Source organism: Zonotrichia albicollis, chromosome 9 (genome assembly GCF_047830755.1).
Source record: "Zonotrichia albicollis isolate bZonAlb1 chromosome 9, bZonAlb1.hap1, whole genome shotgun sequence".
Classification (NCBI taxonomy): Eukaryota; Metazoa; Chordata; class Aves; order Passeriformes; family Passerellidae; genus Zonotrichia; species Zonotrichia albicollis.
Window position 1 is genome coordinate 35070982 of NC_133827.1, and position 20855 is coordinate 35091836.

The window sequence follows — 20855 nt, forward strand, 5'->3', positions numbered from 1 at the left end:
ATTTCATCTTGATACCTTGTATTGTTTCACCTAATAATAAATCTCAAATTATTCCACCCCTAGGCTCAGTCTTGTCCAGTTGCTGGTATATTACACGTACCAATAATGCAAATTCCTCCATCCCACCTCCACTCTTGCCAGCTCTTCCCACTAATTTTCCTTTCTTCTTAATAAAGATGAAATCTCTTAAGCAAGCACAGGCTTGCTGAATATCCCAAGATCTCCCTTTCTGGATTTTTTAAAGGGCTTTTACAGGAGAAGAATAAGGTACATTATAAACCCCATTCCCAGCCCGGTTTGCACATTTCATTACATTTGTCGTTTCCCTCTAAAAATGAGAAATTTCACTACAGAAAGAACATCTAAGTATAAATTTGCAAAAGCCCCTTTACCAGTAGAGCTACCAGTTCCTCTAAGCAGAGACTGGGAAAAGAGAGAAAGGAAATAAAATTCCCTTTCAGATAATTTTCTCCTGAAGGTCATCAAGATTTGGATCTAGAAGGTTCTTTCAAGATAAAAGAATTAAACCTCATGCAAAAACCTTATTTGTTCAGAAGATATGAAAAATTAAATCCTAGCCATACCCTAGTAAACTCATTACTCTTTTTTTTCATTCTGGTGGTTTTAGGGTTTTTTGAATGGCCTTTTTTGTTAGAAAAGGCACAAAAAAGAAACCATCTTAAAACCAAATCCTCTTCTATATATTAGACCTATAAACCTTTACTTTAATGGAAGGAACTTTTTTTCCCCCAGTGAATCATCTAGTTGTTTTCTTCTTGCTGGCTCACCTTTCCATATTTGAACATGTCTTACAGGCTGTCAGGGCCCTAGTGCTCTGCCATGAATGGATTCCAATTAGTTTTCAAATATAAAAGTTTCCTTTTACTCCACCTCAGGAAACACTTGTACAACAGGACAAGTACCTTGACCAAAACCTTTCTTCCATCAGTTTTAAAGCAGGTTATTTCCTTGCAGTGTTACTAGAATGACAGGGAAGGAAAGAGGCAGGAGGCACCTGCAAACATTACCTCAGGAGATATAAAATCAGGCACTTGAAGTTTTAGTGAGAAAAACAATTCAAGCGCAAAGTAAAATTAGGACACGTTCAAAGCGAACTCATTACTCACAGAAAAATAAACACCAAGGAAGGAAAATTTTGCCTTCCAGTGCAAGAGCCAGAAAAATTACAAGTTTCTTAGCCAATGGTCAGCTGTGACACCAAACTGCTTATGTGAGGGCTTGTGAATCCTGGACCTTAAGCAGCCAAAAGGTAGCTGGCTTTGGTCACTGGGTGCTCTGGGAGTCCCCGAGGTCAGTGACAAGTTCTACAAACACAGGGGGAGGCAGAAAAGCTTTCACTACGGGTCAGGGGCTAGAGATTGGTGTGGTCTCTCTGCTGAGTGACTGAGTTCCCAAAACCTTCAAACCAGAGCCAGGGACAGACACCTGGACATTCGACTGCTGTGCCGCGTGTGACATCGTGCTATTTACAGATGACACTGTTATTAATAACATTCAAACACCAGTGCCATGCCTGCGATCACCGCTCGTTCCGCAGCAATCCTCAGCAATCCCAGCCCTATGCCCGCCCATGAGGAGCCATGCAGGCCAGGCCGGGCACCGCGGGCAGCACAGCGGGGAGGAACGGGGACATGGGGCAGTCATCCCCGGTGTAAAAAAAGGGGAAAAGGGGAAAATCACAGAATTGCCTCTGGAGATGATCCAGTCCAACCCCCCTAACAGGCAGGGTGACCTGGAGCAGGTGCTATGGGAACATGTCCAGGTGAGAGGGTGCCCATGACCTCCCAGGGCAGCCTGTGCCAGCGCTCTGCCACCTGCAGTGTGTGCCAGCTTTACCTCATGTTGAGGGGAAACTCCTTGTGTTTGAGCTTATGGCCATTGCTCGGAAACACTGAAAAGAGCCTGGCACCATCCTCTTGGAGACATTTAATGAATTGATGAGATTCCTTGTCAGTCTCCTCCAGACTAACCAGGCCCAGTCCTTCAGTCTCTCCTCACAAGAGATGCTCCAGACCCCAAACCACCTTTGTGCCTCCACTGGACCCTCTCCAATAACTCCTTGTCTTTCTTGTACAGAGGACCCCAGAACTGGACACCAATATTCACCTCAGGAGGGACTGAAAAACTACTTTTGGTTCAAGAAAAAGCAAAAAAGCGAATCTGGCATGCGAGAAGTCTCTGGAATAGGGTCGAAATCGCTTGATTTCATTAACAGTAAGGTCTGTACTATCACTTTTACAATGCCGTGACTCTGAGCTCTGAGCAGCCTTGTCACCACCCTGTCCCCATCATCTGCCCCTGTCCCCATCCTCTGTCCCTGTCCCCGCCCCTCAGGCTCTGTCTCCGCCCCTCAGGTTCTGTCCCCGCCCCTCAGACCGTGTCCCCGCCCCTCACCCCGTGTCCCCGCCCCTCACCCCGTGTCCCCGCCCCATTCCCTCAGGCCCCTCCCCTTACCGGGGCGGTTCCCGGCGTCGTTCCCGCCCCGCGCTTTACGGCAGCGGCCGCGGTTTGCGGCGGGCGGTGGGTGCGGGCCGGGCCGGGCCGCGCTCGGGGCGGACATGGTGAGTGAGGGCTGCTCGTGCCCGGCCCGGCGGCTCGCGGGGATCCCGCGGGCTCGGCTCGGCCGCGGAGCGAGGGCCCCGCAGAGTCCGCTGACTCCGCTGTCGGCCCCGCAGCCCCCGCGGCGCCGCCGGGCCGGGATCCCCTGGTCCCGGACAGCTCGGTGGTCTCGCCCCGCTGCCCTCGCCGTGTCCCTGAGGGCGCCGTGCCCGCAGCTGGGCGTGTCACTCCCGCCGGGCCGTGCCGGGCTGGTGGCGGCGTGTCCGCCCCGCTGTGCCGGGGGCTGCTGCCCTGCCCTGCCCTGCGGTAAACAAACGCCGTGTGTGTGTGTGTGTTCGTTCCCATGCAGGCCAGCACGATGGTGGCGGTGGGCCTGGCCATAGCGGCAGCCGGATTCGCAGGTGTGTGGGGGACGGGCGGGCACCGAGCACGCAGCCCGGGGTGCTCTCGGGGTGGTTTAATAGCTGCTCCTTTGGGAGAGCCTGTGTTAATGGCTGTAATGGAACAAAATATCAAAGTTCTTACTATTGCATGTCCCAAAAATGTTTATTCCACACTGTAATCCACAAGTTCCCAGTTGCACTGAATTGGTGAATGTTTGTTCAAGGAGCTGTATTTAACCTCAGTCGATGCTGGTGTCTTTAAGGTCGCTATGCAGTAAAAGCTTTGAAGCACATGGAGCCACAAGTAAAGCAAGCCCTTCACAACCTACCCAAGGGTGTAAGTTCTTTTGTTTAAAACTTTACTTGGTGAAATAACTACAGGCTGTTGTCTCTGTATAGCATTGCTGTATTTTCTCCTGTGTTTTGTCAGTAACAACAATTAATTGCAGCAGTTAATGTGGTGACTGGCTAATAGAGAACTTGTTTGGGCAAGGTTAAGTAATTTAAATAGTGATGCACTACTTCAACTGAATTTCCTATGACAAGTGAAGTTTTGCCATTTTTACACACTGAAGGCTCAGCAGCTGCTAGAGCATTAATGAGTTGTTTTAACTGATACTTAGAAATTAGTGTGTTTTAAACTAATAAGTTTTCTCTTTCAGGCCTTCAGTGGTTATTACAGAGGTGGATTTGAACCCAAAATGACTAAACGAGAAGCAGCTTTAATACTAGGAGTGAGGTAAAGGAAATTGATGAGAAGTGAAAGGTGAACAGCATTCCAAAGCCACACATGGTCCAAATAAGCCATTTCAGGGAGCCTTGGGGTTCACTTGGTGTGAGGATCATAATTCTGATGTTGCCTTGTGGTTCCTGTCAGCGCTGAGGAGTTCCAGGTGAATGCAGTGTGAAGGTGCTGCCAACCCAAATTCTTGGGTCTGGAATAAATTCATCACTTCTGGAACATTGTAGATCTGACCATGGTGGCAATCCTTGCCAATGCACTTAAGGCCAAATACACAAATTTATCAAATAAGAACTTTCAACTGTGATTTTTTGGGGGGTTCTGAAAGTTTTTTTTACCTTAATAAATCTAGCAAATTTTTTTGCCTTACAGCCTTTAAGAAGTTTTCAAAAAAAAAAAAGTTACAGCATAATTCTGTTTCTTTTTATCTGTGTGGATGACCCCCACCCCATTAGATTGCTGTAGCATGTCTTGGTGAGCAAACTGTGCTTTGGAAGAGCCCTAGAAAGCCTCTCCAGGATTTAGACACTACAGATCAGTAGTAGGAAAAGATAAACATACATGTTAGCTAGAGAATTTATGGGTAAGACAGAGTGCTCACTTGTTCTCAGACACCTTCTGATGATCTGGGGAATTTAATGAGGATCCCTTCAGTCAGTTTTTCTCTCTCTTTCAAAGCCCTACAGCCAACAGAAATAAAATTAGAGAGGCTCATAGACGGATCATGCTTCTGAATCATCCAGATAAAGGTAAGGAAATTAAGCCACTTTGATGAGTTAATACATGTTTTTAACACAGATGAATAGAATTGTGTAGGGAGGAAGTCAGTGATACATAACCACCTCAACTACTAAAAAACTCACAGAAAACGGAGTGAAAACAAATCTTAGGGTGCATTAATCCACGTGGGTCTGGAGCATGTGTGTGGATGTTCTAAAGCCAAGCAGACGGGTTGAGCAGGTCAGTTTGTTAGCTGCTCTATCTTCTGTGAATACCACAGTAGAATATTTGTTAAAATGAGACTTAAAATCACCTTAAGTTTAGATGAAACTCAAGAGTACCCTTGTGTGTTTTATATGCCACTTGAAAGTTTGAGTTCATGGGAATGCCTCAGGAGTTCTCCATAAATGGCAAATACTGAGCCTTCCACTGCTGCTGGAGACATTAAATTATAAAATATTCCTGTTAGTGGCACTCTGAAGGCTCAGAATCTAGTTATGCTTAAAGTTAGTAACTCAGGGCATCTATACCTATTCTAAATTCTGTTCAGTGAGTCAGAATCATGTGTTGGTGTTTGACATTTAACTTTTTAATCATTGCTTAAAATGTAAAATGGCTTCCTTTAAAGTAACTGATGAATTCCTTACTTCTGTGGACCGAAATCCAAAGGAATCCATGGGGATATGCCTTTCATAGGTATTATCAAGTGCAAGTTACCTCAGAAGTTAACCTTACTGAACATATACAGGAGCTAAAAGTAGCATTTTGTATTGTACCTAAACACGTCAAATTAATCTTGAAGTAGAACATTATAGTGCAATTAATGGTATATATGCTTCCAACCCAGTCATTGTCCCTCATGGCTTTACAGTGTTGGATTTCACTGTGGGTTCTGTCTCAGTCTCCCTGAGTAATTTTTTGCCTTGTTTGAAAACTGAACTGGTCCCTTGGTACAGCAGCACTTTGGCTGGGCAGGGTTATCTGCAGATCTGTTCTGTGCCTCTGTACTCACCACAACTGTGCCAAGTCTGTGGTGACCAATTCATTTATGACTGATAAAACCAGAGGGGAAAAACACTCCAGGAAAATAAAAGCAGCCTCACAGGAGTGAGTGGTCTGACACTGAACTCAGGTGCCTTCAGTCATCTCCAGTTTGTTCTACAGCTGGCAGAAAGACCACACTCTTTCTTCCTGTATCCTATCGCATTATTGTCAACACAGGAGACAAATGTTGGAGTTTTTTAATCTGAGGTTCTTTTTCTTCTAGGTGGATCTCCATATGTAGCAGCCAAAATCAATGAAGCTAAGGATCTACTAGAAGACCAAGCTAAAAAATGAATGAGAAAGAAAATCACTCATTCAGAGGGTTTGTCCCTGCAAATTATTATTTTTGATAAATGGCTTAAGAAAAGTTCTAATGTCAGTCTTTGACTTAATATACATGAAGCTGGAAATACAAATCCAGGGAGGTACTCGCACTTGGTCACTTTTTTTTTGAAACATGTGAGGGAGTGAAGCTTAAAGATTTTTTTTCATAGCTGTTCTTTATTAAACAGCAAAATCTGCCACTCAAATGTTGTCAGTGCTTGAGAGCAGTAACTTGGTGTGGCCAGTGTGTGTTAGCAGGCACAGGTAGGCTCATGTGCTGCCAGCTAATTTGTGTTGAACTGGCCCTGCTTAAAGTTCATGCTGCTGCTCTTCCATCTGCTAAAATTAGCACACTGAACCTGTTTGGGAAGGGGGTGGAAAAACCAAGAGCATTTATTGGACAGGAGGAACTGGGAGAGATCTGTGGTTGTCTCTGCCTGAGAAATAAAGTACAGGAAACAATGTACTCCCTTGTCCTTGCCTTGTGAAAAACAAGGTTGGTTAAGTGTTACTGATGGATCTGGAACACCCCAGATTTTTTTAGTAGCTTTTAGTTTTGACGGGTTTTAATAGCATTTAATAAATTCCATATTTGTAATAGGAGTCCTGTAGTTTTATACATTATTGTACACTACAACAGAGCTCACATGGAGGTTTGTAATTTATGATGATTAGGAAACAGGAACTCTTTACATCAGGTGCTGATACCTGAGCTGGATTTGTGCTCTGGAGCTTTTCACACCCAGCAGCTTGTGAGGATCTCAGCTGGGGCCAGGGAGCTCTGTCATACTCCAAGAATCTTCCCAGTGCTTCTGCCACTACAGCAAAATTCTGCACAGCAGCTCTGGGAGTTCATGCCCACCTGGGCATAAACACAGTGGGCTGAAAGTTTCCATGCCAGAACCTGGACTAGGGAGTGCTGCCTGCTGTGCCACAGCATTGCTGTGGATGAGTTCTGGGCTGTTCAGGAAGGATTACCACAGTAATCCTTAACATTACAACCTCCCCAGAAAGGCAGTGATTTTGCTCTGCTACAGCATTTAAAGCAGGGTGAAGGACAGCTGGATCTCTGGAGCCAGCACAGGCCAAGCCATATGCAGAATGTTCCTGTACTTAAGTATTTCCCAGCCAAACACTACTGACTTATTACATAATGTTTTTTTTTTCATTTTCTCCACTCCTGTGCCTGCCCCATCAGCTGAGATAGTTGTGCACACTTTGAGCTTTTAACGGGGTCTGGTGGCCCAGAGGGAGTGCTGTTGCTGAGTCCTGTGACAAAGTGCACACACAGGTCACTGCTTGGGACAGCTTGGCTGTGGCTCTGTCAGGTAGAGCAGCTGGTTTAGAACTCTTGGTTTTGTCCTGACAAAATCAGGCAAGACAATTATTTCATTGAGTCAGTACAACTTAAACACTGCCCTCTGCTCTCACTTCTCACACCTCCTTGCTACCCAGATGCTTTTCCACAGCTGTTTTGTGCTTCCTTGCTCTGGCTCATGTACCTGAAGGATGTGGGGGTGTGCCATGCTTCAACTGATCAAACAGTACATCTGCATTAACAGCTATATATGTTAGTCAGGTTATGCAATTCTCCAAGGTAAGGAGTCTGATTTTAGGCTTGTTAATTGGTGTTTGACACCACTGCCTTAACAAAAGGAAGATCAGCATGTTAGAAACTCTTATGAAAAAGAGTTCAAGGTTCAAGCTGCCTCACAAGTAGGTCTGTATTGTTAGTTAACAGCTTGAAAACCTTAAAGTCAATAGTAATTTAAATTTCTGATAAAAACAGTCAACAGATGGAAGATCAAAGTTTATTTTCTTTTACTACCAGCATACAAAAAAAACATATTGCACATCAAACAACCAAAAACAAAAATAAAAATACTCTACTAAGGACTAACATATGTAGTTTATACAGAATAAACTTTCTGGAAATTGATCTTTTCAGTAGTTCAGGTTATGTCTTAATGGACATGACTAATTCAGCTTAGTGTTAACTAAAGCTATGTTTGATTTTTAAATACTGTACAGTTTAATAAATAAACCAAACAAAGCCTCAATGTAGAACAGTCACTGCCAATGTCACCCAGTATCCCTGCAGATTATGAGAATTTAACAAATGCATTCCAGTGGTCTGCAGATTTTTCCTCTACATACAGCATTTAAAAAACATGTATTAAAACAGACCAGTTTCCAGACTAAACTAATGGAGAAATTACATTTCAGTGCAAAATATTTTAGACTGCATTTCTTTCTAGTATTCCTCAGGTGAAGAAGTGGTTGCATATTATTAAAAATGTAACAAAAGCAGCTAATGCTTTCATAAAGAGTATTATGTTAGGGATCCCCCTCACATCTTTGCCGTATTTTGAAAACAAAATAACATTTCCTATAGCCAGCAATTTTGTTTATTTAAATGTTACATATACTATCTCAAGGCACATCTGATGATATATTTATAACACAGTAGGTGTCAAAGTATGTTTAACATATGATTTCTCCAGGATCCCTCCCCTTTCTGTATTCCAAAATGGAGGAACTGAAAGTGCGGTGTCAAGACTGGCGATCCATATTCTATCTTTGGCAAGCTTATACAAGCACTATTTTAAATGTAATGTAAAAGAACTGTAAACTAGGAACTTCAGTTTATGAAACACCATTCAGCACTGCTTCTTCCTGATTATTTCCATCCTCCTGAACAGTGACTTTTTTTTCATCAGGGCTGTGCTGTAGTTTAGAAGGCTCATCCCCAGAGGTGGTGGCAGGACCATTCACTGCCTTTTCAGAAGGGCTGTTCTCGTCAATCGCATCTTTTGCCTGGCAAAAACAACAAGAGGGGAGTATTAAAAACATAACAATACAGAGTGTAAGCTCAGTGTCCCTCTGGCTCACACAGCAGCTCTGCAAGAGGGAACATCTCTTGTCTGTCTGTGCCTGTATCCTGTCACTTAAAGCATCTCATCACTTACCTCGTAGTTTATGGTGTATTTCTGGATCTGCCACTTTGAGGGAAACATGCCAATATAACCCCAGCACTGCACACCCAGAATGCTTATTTATTTCTATTTGTCTAAGCCCATGAATGAGTTTACTGAAAAGCTGAGCTTTACACCCCTTTTGAAGTCTACTGTAGCAAGATGACATTTTGCTAATGGATCTTTCTTACACAATGTGTGGCAATACTTTGGCACTTCAGAAGTAAAGAAATTCTGTTTTATTAAGTTCTGATTGCTTTTCAGGATAATGTAATGCCACTCTGATCCTTTAAGGAAAAAGGATCAAAACCATACAATCTTTGTAAAATTAATTCCTTCTAAAATAGTTTATACAAGTCACTAAAAATGCCACATAGTGTCCTCTATCCCTAAAGTGTTTTAAGGAATAGTTCTCAAGACTTACCATGGGCAATTTTCACATTTTATTACATAATGCAACATTACGAAATAAAATATTTTAAAAATGTGTACAGACTTAATTTGCTCCCTAAAATCTGCAAAAACAGACAACAAACTATTGTCATTTCGGTTTCCTCTGGGCCCTTTCTGCTTTTAATGATTTGTTCTTAAAATCAAATGCACTTGTTGTCAAATGAGGGTGAGCTAACTGAAGCCTTCATGCCTTTACTCTTTTGCTGAAAGGGAGGAGAAAAGAGGAAATGCACATTAAAAAAATCTTACCGTTTCTTTCTTGGTTTTGGCTACTGTCTCCTTTGGAGGGTTTCTCTGTCTACTTTGAGATTCAGCTCGTGATATATAATCAGCTACTGTTACTGTTCAAGGAAAAAAATCACAGTGATGCTCACATCAGCAGTCAATTCAGCATGAACCTTCATGTCTTTTCTGCACAAGTTATGCTCTAACTGGGAGACATCTCACAAAAGGCCTTCACACTTACAGGTTATCAACCACACAGCAAGGATCAATTTGTTTCTGTTGTTAAAAACAATTTTCACTAAAATCAGTGGTAACAATGATCTGAAGGTGGACTCTTAATAAAACCAATTTTGGCCCAATTGCAGAATTTTTTGGAGAAGGGCTTTCTGTACTAAGTTTGAAGAGATTTGGCTGCAGCTCTTTGAACTACAGACTGTGTGTGTGTCACTGGGATTTTATTAGCTGAGTAGTGAAAAATTTCACTAATGAAATGAAATATAGGCACTTAAACAGTGCCCAGAACCGGGGTGAGTCAGAGCCTGGAATCACTTAGGATGAGGTGGCATCAGATCTTTGGTACATCACAAAGTGACTGAGGAGGGAACTTGCCCTCCTTGAGGTACCAATAGTGCCACCAGCACTGTGCCCCCAGCTGTGTCCCCTGGCTCAGGGTGGCTGCTGTGGGTGTGTGGGCACAGGCAGTGCCAGCCCAGCCCAGGGGCAGCACAGCTGTGTCTGTGCCAGTACAGCTGCACTCACTGGGGACAGCCAGGGCTTCTCTGACCTCTCCTCACCACCTCAACGTGTTCTGTAGCCTGGCTTTGTCTCATCCTGCCCTCCTGTAACCACACCAAGACTCAGTTCTACCCTTAGAATACAGAGTACTGCAACTGGAAATTAACAATTGTATCTCTGACAGCTACAGCACATTAGGGCTGGCAAGCATTACCTACTGAACTGCACAGTCATTTGTATTTAGTGTATCAGGTTTTTAGGTGAGCTATTTTCCTGGATTTAGGAATGACTGTGCATGAAATCCAAATCAGACTGGGAACTATAACAGATGAATTTTCTGTTACAGTAACTGGACTTCTTACAACTGGGTCCTTCCTCAACTGTGAAGGCCAAAGGAGTTTCTGCACAAGTACTTTTTCTTTAAAATGAGGTTTTGAACCCAATGCCTCTAATATTAGTAAACAGGAAGCATGTTTCATGCACAAAGTGCGTTCTTAATATTTCCTCTATGAATGAGGCACCATAACATATAGCAATGTAAATTAAATGATACAGCTAGGTGACTGAAATACAGTAGTTGGCATTGGGGGGGGAAGAAGGGAAAAGTTCCTTCCGTCTTAATTTCACTCACACTTACTAGTTATTTATGAAAACTTTAAATCATTACAGTATTTTACCAAAGATAATTGTAAGTTTTGTTATGTTCTTAGAATACTTAAGATTTAAAAGAATTCCTATGGTTTTCTAGAAATTACTAACATTCCTTTATATTGCTGGCTAAGTTTCTTGGAAGTAAAAGCTGAAATCCTTTTCAGTTTTTCTGCCCCTTTACAAATCACTGCTACGAAAACTGGAATGTTGAAAAGAAATGTGTGGGTTTGAGGTTTTTTAGGAGGGTGGGGTGTTTGATTTTTTCCTTCCCCCAAATTTTAGCACAATAGAACCACTTTTTTCTTCTTAATCAAATGTTGCATGAGCACCACAGATACAAGGAAGACAAATATGGGTGAAATTTTGAACCTGTCAATCTAGAAGACCTTCTGTTACTACCCTGTGCCATGTATGTACAAGCATTTTCTAAACAGGGCATTGTATTGATAATTAGCCAGTTCACCTTTAACATTTCAAGTGTTAGTACACACAAAAGAAATGCAACAAGCCACAACAACAAAAAATTGGAAACATGCAATTTCACTTAAATTCCTCCTCCTTCCCACCCTCAATTTGCAGATGACTTAAACTATTCCCAACAGCCAAGGACTGAGAGCAGCAGTGTGATGCAGGTGTGGGGCTGGCAAAGCCCACCTGAGTTCCCTCACTGAGCTCTGCCAGGACCCACATCCTGCCCTCCAACACTGCTGCTCAGCCAGTGCTGAAAAGGTTGTGTCCCAGTCAGTGCAAGCGCACAGATGCAGTGAGTGCAGACCATGAACCTTCATGTTTGTCGTGATCCTGGACCACAGAACTCAACAGCCCTTTGGCCATTGACTTCAGTGAGAACTGGATCAGAAGCATAACTTGTATGTCCAAGCAAAAAGTTAGACATCAATTAGTGTCATTAGACAGATTTTAGAAGTTTTCCTAGTAGAAGAAATGTCTTTCATCTTTATCTAGTAGTCTTATTAGTTATTGAGTAACCTTTTGATATTATGCAGCTCTATGTAAAACAGCAGACACAACATTCTCTCATGCTTTTGACCTGAGATTACCCACAGCTCCACTCGAATTACCTGGCTGTCTATCTTCTGCCTGACCCCTGAAGCGACGCCTGCGGCTACGATTGCGTCGCTGGGGTTTTTTGTCACTATCATCTGCAATTGCAAAGTTTATAATGAACTATTTCTGATCATCAAATAAATAAATTCTTCAGCAGTTTCAGCATGGGGCAATTAAAATGGCTTCTGTTAAAGACAGAGACTAAGTAAGACAGAAAAGCTAAAAGAAAATTTTATACTGAAAGCATACACAGTAACACAAAAGCTAGATTTTACTTTTTGTTCTTGGTTCATTAAAACATTTAGGCACGTGCTTAATGACCTCAGATTTCATTTATTAAGTAACCATACGTCAAATTTTAGCAACATAACCCAGATTTTTTTTTTTCTACATTAAGCAACAATTGTATTCTCATCCCAGTGAGTATTGAGAGAATTTACTGAAGGAAAGATCTTAAGTAGAAGCTGGGTAGGGACAAATTAACAGCTACTTAAGGAGCTTTCCCACACCAAGACTGAGGTTACCAAGGACAAAACAGAACGTTGATCTGACAGTACTGTTTCTATCAAAGCAGCAGTGCAATGGGAAACAACAAGTCAAGTCTTTGGCGTCTCCATCAGACAATTTTTACAAAAAAAGGCACATGAAAAGGCTAGAGGAGCTCAGTAAACAGAAGATTCCATGGCACTGCCACGGAGGGAGTCTTTCTTTAATCAGACAGCAACCTTGAACAGAACATCGACTTGTCACTTACAAAAACAAACAAGGGCTTCACTACACTTACAGGGACAACACATTTATTTCTTAGCTTGCTTTGGGACTACCATCCAACCATTTACATACCTAAACCATTCTCATTAACAGAAGCTGTATCAGACTCTGTCATCCCATCCATAAGAACAGCATCTTCATCAGTCCTTCGCCGGCGGGACCTCCTGCGGCGGTTGCTGCTGTGGTGGGACTCGCTGGCGTCCGTGTCCACGGTCTGGTCTGACTCCGTGTTATCCAGCAGGCTGTAGGGGTTGCTGTCCGGGTCCTTAAGCACTAAACAAACAGAAAGTGGCCACCTAAGATACTGTAGAGATGTGTAACCATTTCCAGGCTGACTTACAGCTGTGGCTGAAAGTTTCAAACTACAAAGCAATCTTAAGGCAAGGTGTAACACACAGAGCTGAAGTATTTGATCTCCAACTGGATCCTCTGACTCTAACCCAACAATTACAGTTTGGGGCACCACAACAGCCCAATCTGCCCTTGCACTCTTTAACCACAAAGATCTCCAAGGTGACATTTACAGACCTTTCACTCAAAACTACTAAGTGTATAAAACACACCTTACACTTTGTGGTTGTGTGGTACTTCTGACACTTACAGTGTTGTATCAGCACAGATTCTGATAAAACCTAACTTCCAATCAATGATTTCTTCTTTCATTCTGTATCTAAACGTGAGCTTACCTCAGAAGAAGCCATAGACAACATGCCAAAGATTTACCAAGTTTGCTAATAACATTATTATATGTGAGCAGTAAAGGAAGGAAATGAGGATCATTGAGCAGAACCTAAACAAAAATCTAAAACACTCTGTATGATACAGCTACCACACAAGTGCACTGAAATCCCAAGGTATTAAGATCATAATGTAAGAATGGAGTATTTTAAAAGGGTATGAGGTTATACAGAAAATTGCCAGGAAGAAAATCTCAAAACCCATTTGGAACACAGTACCAGAGCTAATGGATGACTTTCCACCACGAGGTCCCCCGCGCCCACGACCTCCAGACACGCTACGGCCTCGTCCCCCAGGACGTCGCCTGTTGTCACGTTGGTGCCTGCTCTCCCTGTCATCCTCTCCCGCCAAGGACCAGTCACTAAGTTCATCTTTTCTCTCAGATTCTGTTTCAGAGGGATTAGAGAGCTCAGAGTTTGTACCTTGTATGAGAAGGAAAAGAAAACAGGAAATTAATATGAATTTGGGGATTATATTCTGGTTTCATATCCTCACAGAGTTATTCCAAGCCAGCATGGCTGGTTATATATGTATGTTATTTTAACAAAGAATATAATGCATAAATACATATATATAATCAAGTATGAATACAGACACAGGCATACAATCATAGATATATTTTATTTATATATACGGTCATTTATAAAAATATATGAACACATAAAATATAGATCAGAAGTTATTAAAGTGAGATTCTCAATTTAAGTTTGTTTGTACTAACATGTGAAATAATGGCTGAAAGATCACTAAATCTGTAATTTCTGTACACAGATAAACCAAGGATTTAGCAGTGTTTCCTCTCTTTGTCTACACACTGCAGGCATTTGGTGCAGTTTCTAGGCAACTTCTCTGAAATTCCCAAGGACAACTTTGCCACCTTATAGCCGATGGCTGTTCCCAAGCAACCCCTTCTGGATGCTGTAATGCTGCTTGAACAATTTTGCTGTTTATATCAAACAGCATCTGTAAGACCCGGCCATCTCCGAGTACCCAAACCCAACCAGATTTTTACTACCCGAAAACCCAACACTTACTCTTCATTTTAGGTACCCAGGAAATCCCCCCTACTACCCAGTCTGGAATATAAAGTTTTAGACCCATATGGCTTAAATGTGATTCTTGCCATTTTGGGAGAAAAAAAAAAACTTTAAGTTTTCTAAATCACAGTGCGTGTATATGTAAGCAAAGTGAACAAGTTTCCTTATAGTTCAGTCAGCTCACTGGGAAATAATAAAAAATGAAGTTACAAACATCATCATCAGAATCAACACAACTAACACCTGGCATGGTCCAGGAAGCTATAGCCAGGGACAGACTGTAAAACCCAAAAGGTGTCTGATTTTTTAACAGAAATGAGCTACATGAAGATATCCAGAGTAATTTACTGTATTGAAAAAATAACATTGTTCTTTGTGAAACATGTCTATATAGAAATGCAGTGTCTCACTTGGACAAGCTGGGCACGTGCACACCTGTCAGGAACTGAACAGTGCTTTTCAATTGAGAAATGCATCAGAATACCTCACCTTAAAAGAAATCCAGTTAGTTCCTGACCATATTATAAAACCCACAGGATTTTGTCCTGTCTCCATTTTACATCATTTTGGTTCACTTTGCTATGCGTAAGTGAACCATATGCAATATGCTGCTAAGGTGGCCATGCAATTTTTCTCCTTCTCAATCCAAACAGATAATGCTCATTTCAGATTTTTAAAAATTTGTGTCTCCTGAAAAACATCTCTAGCTCTCTTCCCAGCTTTTGTGATGTCACTTACTAAGTAAATAGCACAGAAGGACAAGATGTTTCCAGTGCTCAGTTTGTTAATTTCTTCAGTTTCAAACTTAACTTCCAGACTGCAAATCTAATGATGTGTTTTGAGCTATGAATAAAAAATTCTGCATTTCCAACCCTATCTTCACCCAAGTGCACTGAACACAAAGAAATCCAGAGACAGTTTGGCTTCCTGAGGCACTGGCCAAGGGCACTCACCGTAGCCAGAGGTGTAGTTGGGGCCGCGGCGGCCCCGGCCCCGGCCGCTGTAGGAGCGGGAGCCCTGCACCGAGGACAGCGTGCTCTCGTCAGTGGTGTAGCCCTTCTCCTTCTCGGGAACCCGGGTCGATGAGGGCCTGAAGCCCATCCCGATCTGCCGCAGCTGCTCATCGATCTGGAGCCTTTCCAGTCTTAGCTGTTCTACCTCCTACGTACAACAAAACAGAAACCATGGAAAAGAGTGCTGAAAAATGTCCCTCACAAAACATCACCCCCACCCAGTCATATTGAAAATAATCATTCCTGCAGGAGAATCAACACCACCTGGGAGGTGACTACAAATAATGAAATTGAAGATGAGTTATCTCTTGAGTTTTGGAAACTTTCACCACTATGCGAAAAACTTGGCTGTAAGACTACTACTACCTTTCTTAATTACAGTTCAGCAAATTTTTCCAGTAAAATTTAGGAAAAAAATAAGCAAACTGATGAGGAAACACGATTTAAATTCAAACTCCGTTAACATCACAAAGCAACCCAATCTAAACAGGTAATTGTTCTAATGCCATACTGTATTACTGTGTTCTATTAGAAATTCCATCCTTCCCCAACAGAACATTAACCTGAGAACAGCAGAATACAGACAAAAAATTTTGGGTTCCCAAATGTCCCTTAAAGCCCAGCTCTTTACAGTCTGATTCTCTGAACCCCAACAGCACTAAGTAACCATGACAAGGTATTAACAGGCCCATGATACCAATGGGCAAGGGTGGGCTCAAGGCACCAAGCTTTAAATCCTGATATACAGAGGAACAGGTTAACTGCTGCAAATCCCACCAAAGCTGCTCAGAAGTACTTCAACCCAAGTTTCCTCTACAGATTGTCTCTCAAAAACACACTCACTCACCTTTAGATATGCGATGTGATATTCCAACAGAACTTGGACATTCCCAATGCTTTCTTTAGTACCAACAAATACAAATGGTACCATTCCCTACAGGAACAAAGCATCAAAGCTTTTTATCAGGGAGAACATTATCAATGAAATTACTGAAATAATTTCTGTTTAAATTATATAAAGAAATCTGTTTTAAATTACCGAAGTGAGCTAAACAAAGGCAACAACTGAGCCTTTGGTTGCAAAGACATCTAGAAATAGCTCAGGCTGGGGTGACAGCAATGGCTTCAGACTGCCAAGCTTTCCCAAGAACCTGTTCTGGAGCTGACGTAACCTCACATCCCATGTTCATATTCATGCAACATACGCTGGTGTGTTTGGCACAACAGGGGTATAGACACATCCACAGTTTACCAAGAAGGTGGTTCATTAAACTGACTTTATAAGACCAAGCACCTTTGCAAGCTTTTCCCTTTTGTTCTTATCTATTTAAAGTATGTGGACACTTTTAACACTAGCAATCCCAAATTAGTTATATAGCCCAAGTACATGTAGGAGAAAATGCAAAAAAACCACAACCTCTTACTTCAGCAGCAAAAATCTTCCTTGAATTACTTTATATACAATCTACTGCAAGATTATCAGTTTAGAAATAATTCTCTCTATATCTACAGATTTTGAAATAAAACTGGGTTTGAAAATAAGCCTAGTCACAGCAGGAAAGAATGAAGTACTTACATCTTCACGGGGCAGCTTATTTTCATTGTCTCCTTCAATTCTCACCCTGACGACTCCAGACTTGTCCACGATCTCCTGAATCACTTTTCCATTTTTTCCAATAACTTTTCCTTCAGAGGGCAAGAAAAATTAATTTTGCACTCATAGTCAAAGTATTTTAGCATGTTTATTGGTATTTTATACATGAAATCCCCAAAGAATATCCCACGCTATGTCAGAAAACCGGGTGAAAACTTTTACAATTAAACTCTCTCTATCTGCAGAACGACAAGTGGTGATCCTCATCACTGCACACAGGCTTCCAATAGAACCAAACCAAGAGTAAAATGGCACAAGAGTTTCTGGTCAAGTTCTAAAACCTTGAAAGTCTAAGTTATGGGAGTCTGCACATGAATTATTTAAATGAATTATTTATAATTTGCAGGCTCCAAGCCCCAAACCACAGCAGGTTCAAGCCTGGGTTTTAACTTCTCCTCTGGATAATCCAAGCTGTTCAATCAGGTACAACACCCCCAACTTTAACACTGCCTCCACACCCACACTGCCCACGAGCTGGGCATGGGGAGCAGGGAGCTGCCAGACTTGAGTAAAAAAGAGGAGGGAAGAGGAAAAAAGTTCCCTGTGAAGACCAGACTAGGGGAAGACATTTGTGTCTTCAAGTGGAACACAATTAACCTCACATCTTCAAGTGGTTTTCAGTACAGAACCTACCAGACTGTGCTAAAGCTGCAACATGGAAAAATGTCTATTTTGAGACTGAGGCTGAGACCTATCAGCACTGCTGATTTATACAGGAGCTCACCAGCATCCAACCACCACCTGTGCAAACCCCAACCCAGGAGGGAGCAGTACAGAGAACTGTCTCATGTCATTCCTGCAACTCAGCTGAGTATTCCCAGATTGAACTCTGGAACTTAGCTTCAGCACTTTTAAGAAGCCAATTTAGTAGTGTGTGTTTTTTCACTAGAATCTGAACTTCAAATATTACCATTAAATAAGGTGGTACAAGTCTGTAATCAAGTCAGCTTAAGAGCTAAAATCCTGACAAAGTATTATGCAGCATAAATATATCCAATTTCATAATAATTCACATACATACAGTTTTAAAAGATTAATCACTTTCTACTTAAATGGAGAAATCAAATATTGTACTGGTACCTCAATCCTCTCTGCAAAGTTATGATTAGGCTCCCTTTTCCCAACTTTTCAAGTTTTAGCAGTATTACATACCAACAAGATTTCTGGGAACTTGAATAAAATCCTCCACAAATTCCAAGTAACTTCTGGCCTTTTTTACTGCATCAGCAGTCTGGAAATAAATTTAAAACAACGGAATTTATTTGTGAATACAGACTGTTAAGAACAAAACCTTGTAGCAACAGCTGCCAGTCTTCCAAACAAACTTATTTGCAAAAAGAAAAGAATGAAGACATAATTAATCTAGTTTTGAGCTAAATAATAAAGGAATAATTGAGTGAAATGCCCAGAGACAAAATTCAGTAGAAAAGCAAAGCATCAGTAAGGAATAAAACTTTTTTTTCATGTTATTTCAATACATTGAGATATCAAAATGGATCCCCCATCCCTGGAAGAGTTCAAAGGCCAGGCTGGATGGGGCTTTGAGCAAACACTGCAAGTGATTTTACAACCAGGGCACTCTCTTTCCAGAATGCTGGTTTCTGGCCACAGCTCATCCACAATGCTTCCCAAGATAGGACAGTGGCTCTGGTTACTGGGGAGAACTCCTGTAAATGCTCTCTTGCAGCTTTATTACTAAATGACAAAATCATTTAATCGAGAGTTAATTGAGAGTTAATTGAGATGCTGAAACAAGAAACAAGGCTTCAAATTAGCAACAGCAGAAGAGTAGAATTAAGGAAAGAATTATCAGCATCTAGCCAGTAATAACAGCTTAAGAGCACAATTTCCATTTTACACTGTCTCAGCCCTTTCATCTGCCATTTTTAGGCAACAGTGAAATGAAAGTACCACCAGCTCCTGCACCTTTTAATCAAATCAGGCAAATCCTAGAAGATGTATAAACCTCGACTTCTGGCAGAGGTCAAAATGATGGCAGAAGAAACACGGTCAAATTGGATTTCAAGATAATGAAAGCATTGATCAAGCACAAGAAACAGATGAACAGGAAGCCACTGTGAGGAGCAGAGGTTATGCTGCATTTGCAGGGCAACTAACTGCTCAAATGGTACAAACTTAACACACAATGGCCAATTCTTCATCCTCAATGAATTCTGCAAAGAGTTCCTGCCTCAGGTATGTTTATCAATTCTTTCCCCAAAAAAGACAAAGGAACCATGAATGCATTTACAGAAGCAGAGTCAGGACAAGAAAATACACAACTGCCAGAGCTGCAGATCTCCAGTGCACCCATAAGCCTCTCTACCCTTGTCATGGGCACTCAGGACTTTCACACAAGTACAACCTGTGTAACTCACACCCCAACATGAGTGAGCACAAAGCTGACTCAGACAAGGTATTCCCAGCTCCTTGTAGGAGAACATGGATTAAAGACCTCACAGGGTTCCTGTCACTAGCAACTACCTTTCCTAACTCTGATTTACAGCCTACACAACCTCTGATGCTCTCAGTACTTCACACAGCAGCCCAAACAACCAAGACCTGTCCATGCTACTGAAGAGTGTAACAGAAAAATTAAATGCAGGATATTTTTCTAAATACAACATTATACCCACCAGTGTTAAGAATTGCACAAGAATTGACTGCAATTCCATTTTGACAGTAATGGAGGTCTAAGAGGAACTTTGCTATTTCTGACACAGCTCTCCCTCTCTGGGAAGCACAGATTTCCATAAGCAGTCCAAGCTGCACTGTCCAAACAAGTTCACGGGCCTGTGATCTGTGCAGGCATCACAATCAGAAGTTCAGACAACCTGGAAAGGCTCTCGAAACCAAAATGGCCTTGACCAGACAGGGACAAATGCACAAACAGCATGCCTTACAGTTTAGATTCCTTCTATCCACAGAGGTTTCCAATAGTCTTTAGAACTTATCTTCACATTTCTTCCCTCAGATAGCCTGGCCCTGAGCAGTGAACTTTTATTTGTATGCAAAACATCAGCCACGGGAAACCTTCAGACCATGACTGCTATGTCAACAGCACTGGCTCACTACACCCACACATCTCAGCCTGAAATTGTGTGCCTGTGCATTCAGCCATCAGGGCCTGGCTGGTTGCCCACTGCAGCTGAGAGAGGCAAAAAGAATAGGCAAGTGTAGCCAGATGCTGAAAACCTTATCAAGTGGAATAGTTAAGCTGCCTGGCATTTTTAGAAGCACTTATCACTTCCATGAAGGACAAGGCTGGATGTGCTTAAAGGCATTTTTATTTAGGGGGCATCTGGTATTTATAATCATTGCTGTGACCCTCTGTAAGAGGCTGGTGACAGTCATAACCTTTGCACAAGTTCCAGCATCTCATCATTCACATGCAGGAGATCAAAACTGGAATACACTGGACATTCCACTGCATTTCAACTTGTCCCATTCTTCCTCAGGAACTGAGATGCAATTTACTGGCAGTAGTAGATGAAAGAAGGATCTGCTGCCAACCTGATACCCTGGAAGCATTTAAGGTTTCCAAAAAAAGGACAATTTCAGAGATACTGCAAAGTACAAAAGTTTGACCTCCTCTCCACAGGATCAACTTCATCTGAACCTTTGATCACAACCAGGGGCTACTCCTGACATAGATGGAGCAGAATTCAAGACCTCAGATTCCTGAAACAGGAGACAACCACAGATTTTCAGAACTGTTACCATAAAAAAACTCAGTCACACCTGT

At 42.0% G+C, this 20855-nt stretch overlaps 2 protein-coding genes across 3 annotated transcripts in view; one reads left to right on the top strand and one right to left on the bottom strand.

Annotated features, from left to right (window-relative positions):
- Nucleotides 1-2378: 2378 nt before the first annotated feature.
- On the top strand, nt 2379-6396 carry DNAJC19 (DnaJ heat shock protein family (Hsp40) member C19). Its single transcript, XM_074547382.1, has 6 exons — nt 2379-2582; nt 2930-2981; nt 3227-3300; nt 3626-3702; nt 4384-4454; nt 5693-6396. Exons 1-6 carry the CDS (start codon nt 2580-2582, stop codon nt 5761-5763), a joined length of 348 nt encoding a protein of 115 aa, XP_074403483.1. The 5' UTR covers nt 2379-2579; the 3' UTR covers nt 5764-6396.
- A 1194-nt stretch (nt 6397-7590) lies between these two features.
- The window catches only part of FXR1 (FMR1 autosomal homolog 1), a 32500-nt gene continuing 19235 nt past the window's right edge, over nt 7591-20855 (bottom strand). The window contains exons 9-17 of one of the 2 annotated variants that reach the window (XM_074547369.1): nt 18263-18341; nt 17033-17142; nt 16304-16390; nt 15397-15604; nt 13625-13828; nt 12741-12941; nt 11912-11992; nt 9471-9562; nt 7591-8610 (exon numbers count right to left, since the gene is read on the bottom strand). In XM_074547369.1, coding sequence (XP_074403470.1) covers nt 8440-8610; nt 9471-9562; nt 11912-11992; nt 12741-12941; nt 13625-13828; nt 15397-15604; nt 16304-16390; nt 17033-17142; nt 18263-18341 — 1233 coding nt within the window. In that variant the 3' untranslated portion in view covers nt 7591-8439. The remainder of the gene's footprint in view (nt 8611-9470; nt 9563-11911; nt 11993-12740; nt 12942-13624; nt 13829-15396; nt 15605-16303; nt 16391-17032; nt 17143-18262; nt 18342-20855) is intronic. The other variant, XM_074547371.1, reaches the window with a different exon arrangement.

Excerpts from the sequence above, each read along its gene's own strand:
- DNAJC19 (XM_074547382.1), top strand. Across the intron at positions 2,982-3,226 it reads AGCGGCAGCCGGATTCGCAG|GTCGCTATGCAGTAAAAGCT; the intron begins GTGTGTGGGGGA and ends GGTGTCTTTAAG. Across the intron at positions 3,703-4,383 it reads GCTTTAATACTAGGAGTGAG|CCCTACAGCCAACAGAAATA; the intron begins GTAAAGGAAATT and ends TCTCTTTCAAAG.